The following is a 14,132-nucleotide window of genomic DNA, read 5'->3' on the forward strand; positions in this document are numbered from 1 at the left end:
AAAACAAAGAAAGAATATTATTTTTACATACATTTTTGAAAATGGGGAAAAATGTATTCAAATGATAAGAGCAAATATGCACATAAAAAAATTTTATATAGCTATTTTAAAAATTCTATTGAACCTTCTTTTGTTAGAATATCATAATAATTGTATTTTGTTTGGTTTATAAGTCTTTTTAAAACATTTTTAAACTTTTTCCACTTCCAAAAATGCAAGTATCCCCTGACTTGTGCTCTATAACATATCACCTATTGCCATTAAACAAATTTTTTTAAAAATCAAACTGGTTTTTTTGAGGAAAATTTAATGTTAAATGAGTTTCGATTGAAATGTGACACCTGCGACCAATTTGGATCCCGATTCAAAACAAATATCCTACTGCATCTTATCATCAAAATAACTAAGAATCTATGTTTATATCAGTTTATTTTATATTTATATGATAGGAGATAAAAACAGATCGCGGGGGTGATAAAATCTCAAAGGGGTTTATAAAAATTTTTTGTTGTAACATTAAGTACACTTTTGAAAAATTATGTAAAAATAGTTTGTTTTTTTGCACTTTTACTATGTTCCTTAACTTTCTTTGAGATTATATTTTTAAAAATTTGAAGCCGAATGGTAGGAAAAAATATGAGGAAACTGAAAAAACTAAATTTACTTATACTTCTGGAAGACACTGTAAGTATTTATTCCCTAATCTACGTCTTGCATTTAATTTACTTGCAATTTTAACAACATTGTAACATTAATCTGGGGCCTGTAGTTTGCCAATCCCTTACTAAATAAATCAAATAGGATAACAATTAGAAATAAAATGACAGTTGTTAGATTTAAAAAAATAAAAAATAAAATTGGAAAAATAAACTTTATTAAAAAATGTATATAACGTACGTATAATAAGCAATAATTCATTTTTAACAGACAAATAAAAAGAAATAAATCAGAACAACATAAATAAAAATTATATATAAAAAATTGAACCAAAAATCAAAGGTTTTTTTTAAACAAATAAAATAGTTCCAAAAATTTAAATAGTTTACAAGAAACTTGTTTAATGAAACAAAGAAATACATTAAGTATCCAAATCAAACGAAACCCGTTTTTTTCTCCTGACGCTATTTTTACAGTGGTAATCATATAAAAGTAAATTCCTGGTATTCAGTATATGCTAGTTGGACTCACCTAACAGGCTCAGGTGATCGATACTTGACGCGGTGCTCATGTCGGACAGGTACTGCCGTGATGAGACGAGGTCCAGGTCCGAACAGGACTGTGTATTACAGCAGAGTGAATGCTCCTCTTCAGGAACGATTTCTTCACTCGTCGTGGGAGGAGGCTGTGGAGGCGGGGGCGGGTGATTCAGGCAGGAGTTAGGAGACGGCGGTGCTGTCGCTTTGGCTATGGCGGACAAGAAGCCATCGCCGCTATCGCATTGCGGAGTCACCCCTATCAACACTAAGAGAGGGTCGAGGTCCCTTGGCAACGTGTACCTGCAATTTGGTCAGGCTTAACTCAAGACAAACCTATCATTTCATGGGGAATATTGTTTTGAAAAAAAAATTGTTAAATTATTTCCATCCGATTTATAGCATTATCTGTTTAAAAAAAAACAACATCAGATTACTATTAATAAAGCACTATTGGTACTTATTCCATCCAAGTGCACAAAATATATTTTTTTAATTTCATTACTGCACTAAATTTGATTGATTAAACAAGTTGAGATTTATTTGATTAAGAAAAAATATATATTATACAAGAAAAGAACAAGAAATGGCAATAATTTTTAGGAGAGAAAAAAATCTTAACAACAAAATAGTGTTAAAGCATTGCCACCAAACAGCAAATTTAACACAATACAATCATTGAAGAAATAGTAGATATAGAAAGTAAAACCACTTTGAAACAACCATGTACATGTAGAAAAGCATAGCACATCAATCCCTAGAAAAATAAATTTACAAAATAGCAAGAAGTTAAAGAGAACAACAGGAAACAATGAAGGGTTATTTGGATGGTAGCGTTAAGTTAAAAGCTTTTATGAGATTACATATTATTTATTTTTGTTTATTATATTAAAAGGATAATTATGATACGAGGTAAATAAAAAAAGAGCACCTATAATCCATTAACACCCACCAATTCTAAAATGTGGTGAGATTTTAATTTAAAAAAAATTGTTTCCTGCCATTATAAAACCAAAAAAGAAAACTGTAAAACCAAGAGATTAAATATAACATGGGTCAAAGTTATCTGACCTCATTGAAGTTAAAACATCCACATGCAATTAAAATTATAAATGAAAAGGAATTATTAGGAAACATTAAACAGAGAAAAAAGTATAAATCGCTTTGTCTCAAGCAAATCTTTCTTTCAGAAGGAAAAAAAATCGATTTTTCAATGAAAAGTAGTTAATTTTTTGAAAATATTAAAATTATACCTTAGGCATGAACTAATTTTACTGTCGACCCTGCTCAATTGTGTTCATTTATGGATACAAAAAATACCACGGTTAAATGTTATAAACATCAACTCAATCAAATTTTAACTGGTTTACATTATTATTATTAATACTGTACATCTAATAGCTTGTTATTATTAGTGTTTTTGGTTATAAAAATAAAAAATTAAGAATATTAACCTGCCATAGGGCATGCAAACTTGCAGTCTTTTCCCGGTATTTATTTGTATGTATATTGTATTTCTTTAAATGAGATAGTAAAAATATAACCCACTGTAGTAACTGATAAGAGTCTTGGGGTTCTCACAAAATATTAGTTGAGGAATAGAAGTATGCCACTTTTTATTTTTTATCTTATTTACTAATCGCACTATCATATTTTTTTTTAACTTTATTGTGGTCTGTCATACAACATGTCTGACAAAATTATAGACACACCCCTAATTGTTATGATTTTTTAATGTAATGGGTTTGTACTACAAATATTTATTCAAAACATATGAAATAAATATTTTTCTTCACTAAACTTTAATTTTTCAGTAAATAAGAGAAAAAATTATTAAAATACTAAAATTATAGACACATGGGATAAAATCAATTTAAAACAAGGTTATAATATTTTGTGGCATTACCACTGTTTTATTATTTCCAGTAATCTTTCTGGAATGGTTTTGCACAAATTTTGAATCAAATCTTGAGGCAAATTATTCCAGGCAGTAGTGACAGCTGTTTTAAGTTCGTCGACAGAGTTGTACTGCTTACAGTCTTGATATACCATCCTCGATAATTTTCCCCATACATTTTCTGTAATGTTCAAGTCTGGTGAGAGTGCGGGCCATTCAAGTTTTTCAATGCTGTTCTGTGAAAGCCATTCTTTAACAATTTTTGCATTGTCTATGGGTGCGTTGTCCTGCTGGAATATTGGAGTCCCTTTGCATAAATTGCTGAAACTAGTTTTTTCTTTGTCCAGTAATTTCTTGTAATATTCCCAATTGACTTTTTTTGGAAGAAAACAAAGATTCCCTTTTTTATTACACCCAATACACCTCCAAATCATCAAAGATCCACCACCCATTTGGCGCTGTGACAAAATTTTTTCTTCTTTAGTTAGATCATGAAAGTATGCGTATCCGTCTGGGCCGTCCAAATTGACTTTTTTTTTTTCATCAGAAAAAATAACTTTTCGCCAATAATCTTCATTTTTCAAAATGTGGTTTTCAGCAAATTTGAAACGGGCTAATTTGTGGTGGGGTTTCAGAGCTGGTTTGCGTTTCAGTTTTCTTCGGACTATGTTTTCAGTTTTTTTAAGGAATCTCTGAACAGTTTGAACATAAACATCAACACCTGCCTCCTCTACGATGGCTTTTGCAATCAAAAAGCTGTTTGAAGGAATGCGCAGGATGTGTGATTTGTCTCTTCTGGTCAAGGAAGGAGGTCTTCCAGAGCTATGCCATCTTCCGAAGTCTTCACCTAGTCATATTATCTTCGATACCGAAAAACTTTGTTTTATGTGACGGGCGATATCTCGGCAGCTCATTCCATCTTCATTGAGCAAGTGAATCAACCGGCGCTCCTCATCAGAAAATCTTCCTTTGGGCATTTTAAAATAACTTTCAACGAACTCACAGTAATCACTTTACTAAGGCACGGTACAGTGAATACTGACTAAACCTTTGGAGTTATAAAATAAACGTAAACAAAATGTGTGTCTACAATTCTGTCGCAGCTAAATCAAAACAATACTGTTTATTGAGATGTACATTTGTATAACATTATCACATTAATTTTCTTTTAATATCATGAACAATATTCTAATGGCAAAAGAAATCATTTTTGAGTGTTGAAATCGTGATTTTTTAATGTGTCTATAATTTTGTCACTCGGTTGTACTTACGTAAAGAACATTCCATCACTTCTCAAAGCAGTAGGTAGCAAAAGAGAAACTGCTACTTGCCGCAAAACATGTCTGGTATTCGTAGGCAATATAATAGAAACATGTTGGTGTAGCGCTCCTCTTTCAGAGGAGCGTGATTCAATTACTGGTTGGGTGTCAAGGAGTGTAGCCAAGTAGTAAATAATTGGAAACTACTCGAACCACTTCACATGCAGTCAATTCGTCGACTCAACACAAAAGACACAATTTGACCTTTACACAATCGCTTAGCTAAGTCATCTGAGTTCAATTGCCATTGAAAGTTTCAATTTGGAACAGTTCATTGAACAAATTCATATTAGTCCTGTGATATGGGACATGAAATGTGAGGAGTATAGTGATAAAATTAAAAGGAAAGTGTAAGTAGAAAGAGCCTGTTTCCCGATTTTGCAACATTAGATGAACCTTTTTTTTTTTTTTTTTTTGTGGTATTTCAACCGCGAGGTTATTTGAACCCTCGGGGTACCGGTGTTTTTGAAAAAAACCCATTCGTAAGTATGTTGGGTTCGGATGGATGCAGGACTACTGGATTCGAACCCGGGACCTTTACTTTACAGTGATGAGCGCCGTGCCAACGTCTAAACCGTAGTGGCCTCCGACGCCCCAACCTACATTTATGTTCGACAAGAAGTGCTCCGCTCCTGTTTCCTTGGGTTCTAATATCATAATGATCTCTCGTTGGAATGGAAGTTAATTCCACAAGTTATCTGGTGTGAAGCAAACATTCACCCCCAAGAAGTTGAGAGCCTACCAGGCAACTTAGTTGAATCATCTAAACCGCCATGTATGAAACAGGCCTTAGGTTTGGCCAAGTAGAAGACCAAAACTTGTTTCAATAACCGCTATTATCATTTTATTTATCCACGAAATGTAGAGATGCTCCACGCCCTTATTTTCGATGAGCATCCATGTAATATCGTTAGTAATGAAGAAACCCAGGAAGAAGACATTCTCAGGATTGCTGACCGCAATTCTTTCTCAGAAACAAGTTGTGAAGAAAAGGAAAGTTACATGTGTATTACTAAATAATGAATTTAATTAAATTTAATATAAATAAGAATTCATTTGATTTCATGGTCTTATTGACCAAATAACATCTTCATTTAATTTTATGTATGGTATGGGTTGAGATAAAAAAGTCAGTGTCACGAGCAGGATTCGAACCCACGACTTTCAGCTAAATACGCCGCTGCTCTACCACTTGAGCTATCGTGACTTCGATCCACTCGGTCACCAACTTCCCACCTTACATAAAGATTAATCAATTTAAAGATGTTTTTTGGTCAATCGGACCACGAAATCTAATGAATTTAATAAGTTAAATGAAGTATATCTTCACTACAACTCTCCTTGACCATTTCATTTGTCGCCGAGAATCAAATAGATTACACAAAATTTGAAAAATGGCACAAAGGGAAAATTCGAAAGGTTGGGTTGAGGTGGGAAGTTGGTGTCCGAGTAGATTGAAGTCACGAAGCCTTTAGCCGAAGGTCGTGGGTTCGAATCTTGCTCGTGACACTGACTTTTTTATCTCAACCCATACCTTACATAAAGATTAATTAATAAATAAGAATGGTGAATACAGTAATATTTTATGGTGTAAGTAAAAAATAAATAAAGTAAAACGATTCCAGCCAAACAGGAGGGCATAACATCATTGGGTATAGTGGGCGAGGCTCAAACCATTTTTAGATTTTTCATACTATTATCAATTAAAAAAGCAATGGGCTCTGCCAGAATTCGAATCCAGAACCACTAGCATGGCAAATACGAGTCAGACACCCTAACCACTTTGCCACCCTACAGGATAGATTTGGGGCGCTAGTATCGTTACTTCTGCAATTTTTTATATTTTTTATATAATACATATTACCATCTGTGCACTATAACATGTACATTATTTAATGTTATGATATATGTGTACATATGTTAAATTTGTGTTAGGTAGTTTAAAGAATAGTCCGAGTGTGTGTCAGTTCCAGGTTAAACGCGAGTCAACATAGAACTCAAGGTAATGCACACAGTCACTTTTAGTGATAGGAATGTTGTTGATGAATACTGCATGGGGGGTTTTGCTTTCGAAGGTAAACTATTATCCTCCAAAGTTTGCTCTATTTGGCTATTCATTGGACGTATGCCTAGAGCTCCTTTGAAGCAGTTTTAGGATTGGAATCAGAGGAAAGCACAGCTGTGTCCTAGGCAAAGGACGCTAGGAGGGTAGAGGGTGTAATGGGGATGTCTGAAGTGTAAAGGAGGTACAGGTTGGTCCAAGCATACAGCCTTGTGGTACTCTCACTTACAGACACTTACACAGGACAGCAGTTAGAGTAATCCGATCCTTGAAAACTCCTACAACAGCAATGATATTGATTCCAGTGTTATTGAGTAAATGCAGAAGTGGCCTAGAATGAAGTACAAATTGTATTTTTAAGATATATAAAAAGAGTTGCGGGGAAATGACCAATGCGCGCCATATGGACTGTGGCTACTATGGCAGGTTAAGGTGAGAATGTTTGTTCATGTTTGTGTTTAACACATTGAATTATCCTGACATGTGCATATCATATTTAGTACTTTAAATAAAAGGTATAATTTAAGAAAAAGAACCACACGTCAAACTGGAAAGAAACACCAATAAAGAAACTTACACATAGAAGAAATAACCAATGAGAAAACAGTCAAAGCAGTAGGTTAATATTTTTTTACATTATGTACAGAAAATAGATTTGTACTTTTGTTTAGTCTGAATAATGCGAAACACTTTTGACTCACCAGTCGTACTCCTCTGGCACATTTATCCACCTCTTGAAAAAATCTCTACATGACAAGTTTGAGCACAAAGCCGTACGGAAATTCATCCATGATTTGTGCATATTTCTAGAGGAGAAATTTTGAAAAAAAAAAATCAATGATTACTCCAACACAAAACAAAACAAAACATAAAAAATAAAATTAAAAACCCCAAAAAAGACACCTTCAATGAAGTCAGATAGTCTAACAACATTAAAATTGTTATACAAAAATAACAATAAAACACATTTTTATTACAGGGAAACACTATAAATACAAAATGCAACCAACCGTTTTAGCGCTTGGGCCTGGGGTGGCAATGTTTCCCACTTGCTATTGGGCAGAAGAATGGCAAAAAACTTGCACCTTGCTCCAGGCTGACACAAAACTTTGCTCAACTGGTTTTGAGCGATATACTCCGTGTTGAGGTACCGGTTGAACCGGTAGACTTCCTCCTTTTTGTCGGGTGTCGTTTCAGGAGAAGCGAATATCCCGACAAAATCTGCTGCGTTGAATGCTTCTGAATACCATTGAGTCGGATCCTGAGACAAATATTATAAAAACATCAAGCAAAAATTAATACAAGTGGGGTGCCAATTTAAGTATATACCTTTGATTCAGATTCTGGTATACCAAATTGGTCTAGCATCGCATCGACATGACAGACTTTTGTGAAGTATTTATATAGCTCCATCATTATCTTAATGTGCTCAACAGACACAGGCTTGTACAACATAAGAAACTTAGGCGGATGGGGTTCACTCGCTAAAAAAATACATATATATGTTGTGTATATTTAAAAAAAAAAAAATAAATAAATGGTTGAGCTTGTAAAAGTGGAAACTTACGTGGCTCTTTAACATCGCACTGTCTCTTCCAAATGAAATACGCCATGAGGAAGATTGGGATGAGGATTACTGTAACAACGATGCCAGTCAGAAGTTTAGGCTCTGTCATTTCTACTGTAACAGACCAAACGGGTTTTATTATCAATCGGATAGTCTGCACCTAAGGAAAAAAAAATTAGGAAAAGAAAATGAAAAAGGAAACTAATAAAGACAGTAATAGAGAAAACACCAACTGGGAGAAGAGAACTGAAACACTCATACAATACAAATATTACAACACAAACTTTAAGTTTATAAATTCAAACTAAAACTCTATTAGTTCAGTGTTACTAGAAAGAATAAGAAGTACCTGTAATGAACAAAGAGTGGTGCTACCATATTAGTTGAAGGTATTAAGTCCAAAACCTAAGGAGTCTCAAATAAAACAGGGAGCATATACATGCAGATGGTTAAGTCCAGATTATTATGTCAACATATCAGCATTCACATTGATTATGATGATGTTGAGATAGTAGATCGTACCTATGAGAATTTCAGGAGTGCTCGACACCTTGCATCTGCTCTTCGAAGTGCAGTTGGCATGAATCGGAGTCACGTGGAACTTGTATTTTCCAAATTTGAGTTTCGTGTCGAAGACATATCTAATCTCGGTCTCGTTCCCCTTGGGCATGAGCGAGCCGTTCTGGACGACCCACGTGTTCTGCTCGAGCGTCCTCATCACCTCCACTTTGAAGCCTGTAATGCCAAGAGACTTGGGAGGCACCTGGATCCGCAGGACAAGTCGGTTGGGGGTACCAGACATGTCAACAACCATGAAAATGTCCCATTCCTTTACATTTGCTTTTTCAGGAGCTGTAAAACGTCAATTTAATTTTTTTTCACAAATATAATTATAATAAAGTGAAATAAAAATTACAAAATATAATATTTAATTCTTACTAAAAATAATGCACAATCAATTTTTTTTACAACAAATCATGTCAAAACTTTTGTTTAATTATTTAAAAAATCAAGTCAAAACAATTTTCTAATTAACTTTAAGAAAGAAAAGCTTTAGATGTAATAAAATATTTATCCAACAAAAAGAGATCTGCATAACTATTATTACCTCTATTCCTTTTGTAAATTACCAATTTTTAACATGTTATTCTCTAAACTTTAATCATCTGTGGTATTTTATAAAATTTAATGTTAAAGGGAAGGCTAATGAGGAAAATGACTGCTTATCAAAGTGTAAACACGCATCAGAGGATCACCCAGGCCAGTGAATCTGTTCACTCATGGCCAGGCATCGCCTGAGCATCCCAAATTTCTTTATTAATTTAAAGAAAATTTGATACGTTGAAAATAAAAACACCTATTTATTATAATGTAATTACCAATGTTGTGGTTATTTGGAACAAAGAATATATATTTATAGACATAGACATCTCCAGACGGAAGGTAAGCTTGATAGTCGAAGTGGTAGATGGCCGAGTGGTTGTAATACCTTGCCCAACGGCAATCGAAAAATACTGGAAACGCTGCCAGCTCAGGCTGTATACGAAATTCTCGACAAAGAGCAGGGACTTTGAATTGGTTCTGAATAAACCGCATATATATCTCTAAAAATAATTGAGTTAATTAATTAATTAATAATTAACAGAGAGTTATTGTCTGACTTACTGGTCCATTTAACATCTGAAAATGATACATTGAGGGCTGTACATGGAAAAGAGGCTCTGTCGTGGTAACGATAAGTAGTAAGGCTCATTTTTCCAAATTCCTCAGTTAAGTCCAAGCTTCCTTTCAGAATGCTTGAGCTTTCACAAACTGAAAAAGATACTAATTAGATGAAAGATAAAGTAAGCCAAGAAAAAAAATCAATATTTCATTGTTTTTAATTAAATTTATAATTATATCTAAATTCATTTTGAAAATAAAAATTAAGACTGTTTGAGTTTTGCTAATTAAAAACCAAAATCTTAACAAACATCTGTAGATTATGCGAAAGCACAACCACTGTAACTAGAAGACTGGCTACGTTCAACAAAGAAAGTGGGTTTGTGGATATCAGAGAATGCTGAACCCATATTTAAGTCATTCACGGATGAAAATTACATAAATCGTGCATGAAATGCCATTTATTTGTGTGCTTCAATGACCCGGCTGTCCTTTGCCTTCCTGAAGGCAATAAAAATAATCAAAATTGTTTTCCCAAGCCTTTGAAATTAAGTAATATCTGTTAGAATAAACTCAAGTTTAGACGACTATCGAGGGTTTGTTCATTTTAGTTTTTCTGTTTTATTATTTCAAATTTATTACAAGAAAAACTTGTGTTTAATTGAATATTAAGTCATGCTCTCGAAATATGGTGATAATTTTCAATTCAGAGTGAATCTTGTTCTTTCGTCATACATATCGACTGGCAACTTTATCTGGCATAAATTACCAAGTTAATCTGGCCTTCATATTAAGGTCAAGTCTGATATATTTCATCTGATCGCGAGATCGCATAAAATAAGCTGCTCATTTTAATAGCAATTGAAGTATTTTAATAATGCAAGCACAATTATTTAAACGTTGTGCCCAAGAAAACAAATCACCGGGTACAAAATGTACTGAAATTATACATAAATCCAATTCTTCCAGTTCAATAATAAAACAGTTTTAATGTTGTATTTGAACATATATTTTATCAGTCCCTTAGTATGTTCCAGGACAAACTTAAATGTTATGACGATTCCTACAATACATGAACACATTTAATGATATTCATTAAAACTGGAAATTTAAGTTTAAATCGGAATCAATCCATCCAGATCACCCATTACGTAGTTGTCAGTTAACAAATAAAATAAATTAATTAATTTAAAAAAATGATACATATAAAAATAACAGAAAGATATTCCTCAACAGTTTTTGCTTTTCTTATTTAAGAAGGAGCCAACTGTCCAATTTATTCAATTCTAACGGCTAAATAAAACATTATTATACTGTTTTCGTAGTTTTTCTTGCTTTTTTAATAACAATCGGATGAATAAATTTCCAACCTATAATCAAAAGCTGGGCCAAAGTTAAACATGGAACATATAAAATTGTGCATCTGCATTTTGATTTCTCAGGATTTATTGTTTTCAATGGTTTATGAAAGTATGTTTGTACATGATTCACTTTTCTTCACTGAAATTTCATAAAATGCAGCTGAACCTTGGCTATGCATGGGAAAAAAAATTAGGGGCTTACATATATTCATACGACTAATTAGAAAATAAGTAATAATACAGTAATAATTTATCATAGAATGACTAAATACCTTCCCAACCTATTAACACAAACAGGTACCATAGTTAAAAATAAAACGTAAAATTATACAATTGTCAGCCGACTTTTCATTTTACAGCTTTTATACTAATCTTTTGTAATGATGATAATAGGGGTATTCACGATCTTTGGGTTAACCCTGTTAGGTCATGTTAAATTTATCTTTTGTTGTATCTTGTTTTTCTTAAAACCATCACCTGAAACTTTTAAACTTTATACCAATGTCCTTTGGGAAGTTTAATTATCACTAACAAAAATTCTAAAAAATTGTAAAAGTGAGTATGTTGTGGGAATATTTAAAATAAGACATCTTCGGTGAAATCTCCCAAAAAATGGGTTTTGCCATTTGTTCTTCTTTTGAGCAGCAACGGAGTATTGGGAAGTGCAAATTTTTCAATGAAAATGCTATATTGTGGGATATTTAATGTATTTTATAAAATAACGGTCAGATTTGTATTTCAATGATGCTAAAGTTGAGAAATTATAATTTTTATGTAAAAAAAATTTTTTAAACTAAAATGACAAAAATGTTAATATCACAGGAAAGCTCATTCTGGTGGCACTAAACTATGTTTTATTTACTGAATCCACCAAGAAAGTATTGACATTTAACCTGTATAGCATCAACTTCAGAGAGAGTTGACATTTTTAGCTATGGCTGTCATGTAAATCTGAACCCAAACTTAGTCAGCATATGTATGAGCAAAATTGACCATCATTCTTCTCACAACTCTTTCAGAACAATTTAATGTAGCTCGTATTAACCTATTAACAAAATCAATATGTTCAATGATGGTTCATGGCAAATTTTAAGTGATTTCTTCTTATCAACCTGTTCAATTTGTGGCTTCTGTGGGGTATATGAGTACTGAATGGTCTCATTTATGTGGAAAACCAGTACCACATATAAAAAAAATGGCAATCCAATTTTTTATGAATGTCCTGGAGGGGGTTGAATAAAGTTTCTATAGTTTATTTATTGATGTTACAGTAATATAATCTAAAACTATCTTCAGAGGTAGTTCATATAGCATGGCAAATTCATAGTTTCATCTGTACTGATGGCTTCACTTATAAGAACTTATACAACTCGACTTCACAAACATATGGACAAAATTTATATATCTATTTATTCTCTTACTTATTGATTTATTTTAATATTTACATTATTATGTAGCAATATCTTTTAGGATACTATCTTCTTATCAGTTTCAGTTCTGGCTTTCATGCAAATGTGAATCCAACTTAGCCAACATTGGCAATAATTCTGTTCATGACTCTTTCCTCTTTCTTAACAATTCAAGTTTTTTTGTCTTTGCTTTGCACATCGGCATTGGCTAATTCAATGTAATAATTGTTCATACATGTCAATTTTTAATGATGTTTTTCTATTCAACATGTTTCAGTTGTTGCTGTTTTGGGGAATGGTTTCACTTATAAGGAAAACGTGTATAACACATGAACAAAATTGGCAATCTATACTTTTACAAATGTCGTGGGATTTTCATGAAGTTTATTTATTTATATTTAAGATAGCAATATATTCAGGGATGGTTCATATAGCATGACAAAGTTTTCGTAATTTATTCTATTCTATCAGTTTCACCTGTGGTTTTCTTGTAAACTGAATGTTATCTCTTATAAGCCAATATTAGACAAAAAAAACTTTTTCTACACAAATTTCTGAAATATTTGAATGAAGTGTATTTAGTTGTATTACTATTACATTTCAGAAATATGTTTTTATCAATCAATCAATTTCAGCGGGATTATGTTCAGAAGTGAATACTATGGTCTTACTTATAAGGACAACCAGTACAACATATGAACAAAATTGGCAATCAAACTTTTGATGTCGTGGAGGGACTTACTAAACCGTATTTTCACAGATAGTACATAAAACGTAGCAAATCTGTAGTATTACATTCTTATTAATTTCAGCTGTAGCTTTCATGTAAATGTGAATGTAACTTGGCTAACATATTGAGCAAAATTGGCAATAATTATTTTTCATCACTTTCTGAATAATTCAGTCTTGTTTATTTATTTGAAACAACTAAAACCAAACTTTTAATAATTGCTCACACAATTTTTTAATGTTTTTTTTTTTTCTTTTCAACCAGTTTCAGCTGGTGGTGTTTTGAAGAATGGTTTCACTTATAAGGAAAACGTGTACAACAGATGAACAAAATTGGCAATCTTTTTCACGAATGTCCTCAGGGATTTAATCAAGTGTTTATAGTTTTGTTTTAATTTCCATATTACATTACTAAATAGCTAATCTTTAAATATTTGAATGAAGTGTATTTAGTTGTATTACTATTACACAGCCAACATTTCAGCAATATGTTTTTATCAATCTATCAATTTCAGCAGGATTTTGTTCAGAAGTGAACAGTATGGTTTCACTTGTAAGGAAAACATGTACAACACATGAACAAAATTAGCAATCTTTTACAAGGATGTCCTTCTCATGATTTTAATTAAGTGTCTATAGCTTTTTTAATTTCCATATTATTACTATATACCTATATCTTCACAGATAGTACATAAAATGTATTAAATTTGCAGCAATACGTTCTTATTAATTTCAGGTAGCTTTCAGGTAAATGTGAACTAAACCTAGCTAACATATTGAGCAAAATTGGCAATATTTTTTTCCACCACTTTTTCTGAACAATTCAGTCTTGTTTCTACTGTTTATTTATTTATTTGAGACAACTAAAACAATCTTTAAATAATTGATCATATAACATGACATTTTTTAATAATTTTTTTTGCAACCTGTTTC

General features: G+C 32.4%; 1 protein-coding gene across 2 annotated transcripts in view; it reads right to left on the minus strand.

The window, feature by feature from the left end:
- Positions 1–1,027: 1,027 nt before the first annotated feature.
- LOC106662284 overlaps positions 1,028–14,132 on the minus strand; it is a 14,964-nt gene continuing 1,859 nt past the window's right edge. The window contains exons 3-10 of one of the 2 annotated variants that reach the window (XM_014386271.2): positions 9,704–9,850; positions 9,418–9,642; positions 8,561–8,890; positions 8,039–8,149; positions 7,801–7,955; positions 7,482–7,732; positions 7,173–7,277; positions 1,028–1,496 (exon numbers count right to left, since the gene is read on the minus strand). In XM_014386271.2, coding sequence (XP_014241757.1) covers positions 1,175–1,496; positions 7,173–7,277; positions 7,482–7,732; positions 7,801–7,955; positions 8,039–8,149; positions 8,561–8,890; positions 9,418–9,642; positions 9,704–9,850 — 1,646 coding nt within the window. In that variant the 3' untranslated portion in view covers positions 1,028–1,174. Of the gene's footprint in view, positions 1,497–7,172; positions 7,278–7,481; positions 7,733–7,800; positions 7,956–8,038; positions 8,153–8,560; positions 8,891–9,417; positions 9,643–9,703; positions 9,851–14,132 lie in introns of both variants that reach the window. The other variant, XM_014386270.2, reaches the window with a different exon arrangement.

The sequence above is a fragment of the Cimex lectularius genome, unplaced genomic scaffold, assembly GCF_000648675.2.
Source record: "Cimex lectularius strain Harlan isolate CLEC.00 unplaced genomic scaffold, Clec_2.1 scaffold106, whole genome shotgun sequence".
NCBI lineage: Eukaryota > Metazoa > Arthropoda > Insecta > Hemiptera > Cimicidae > Cimex > Cimex lectularius.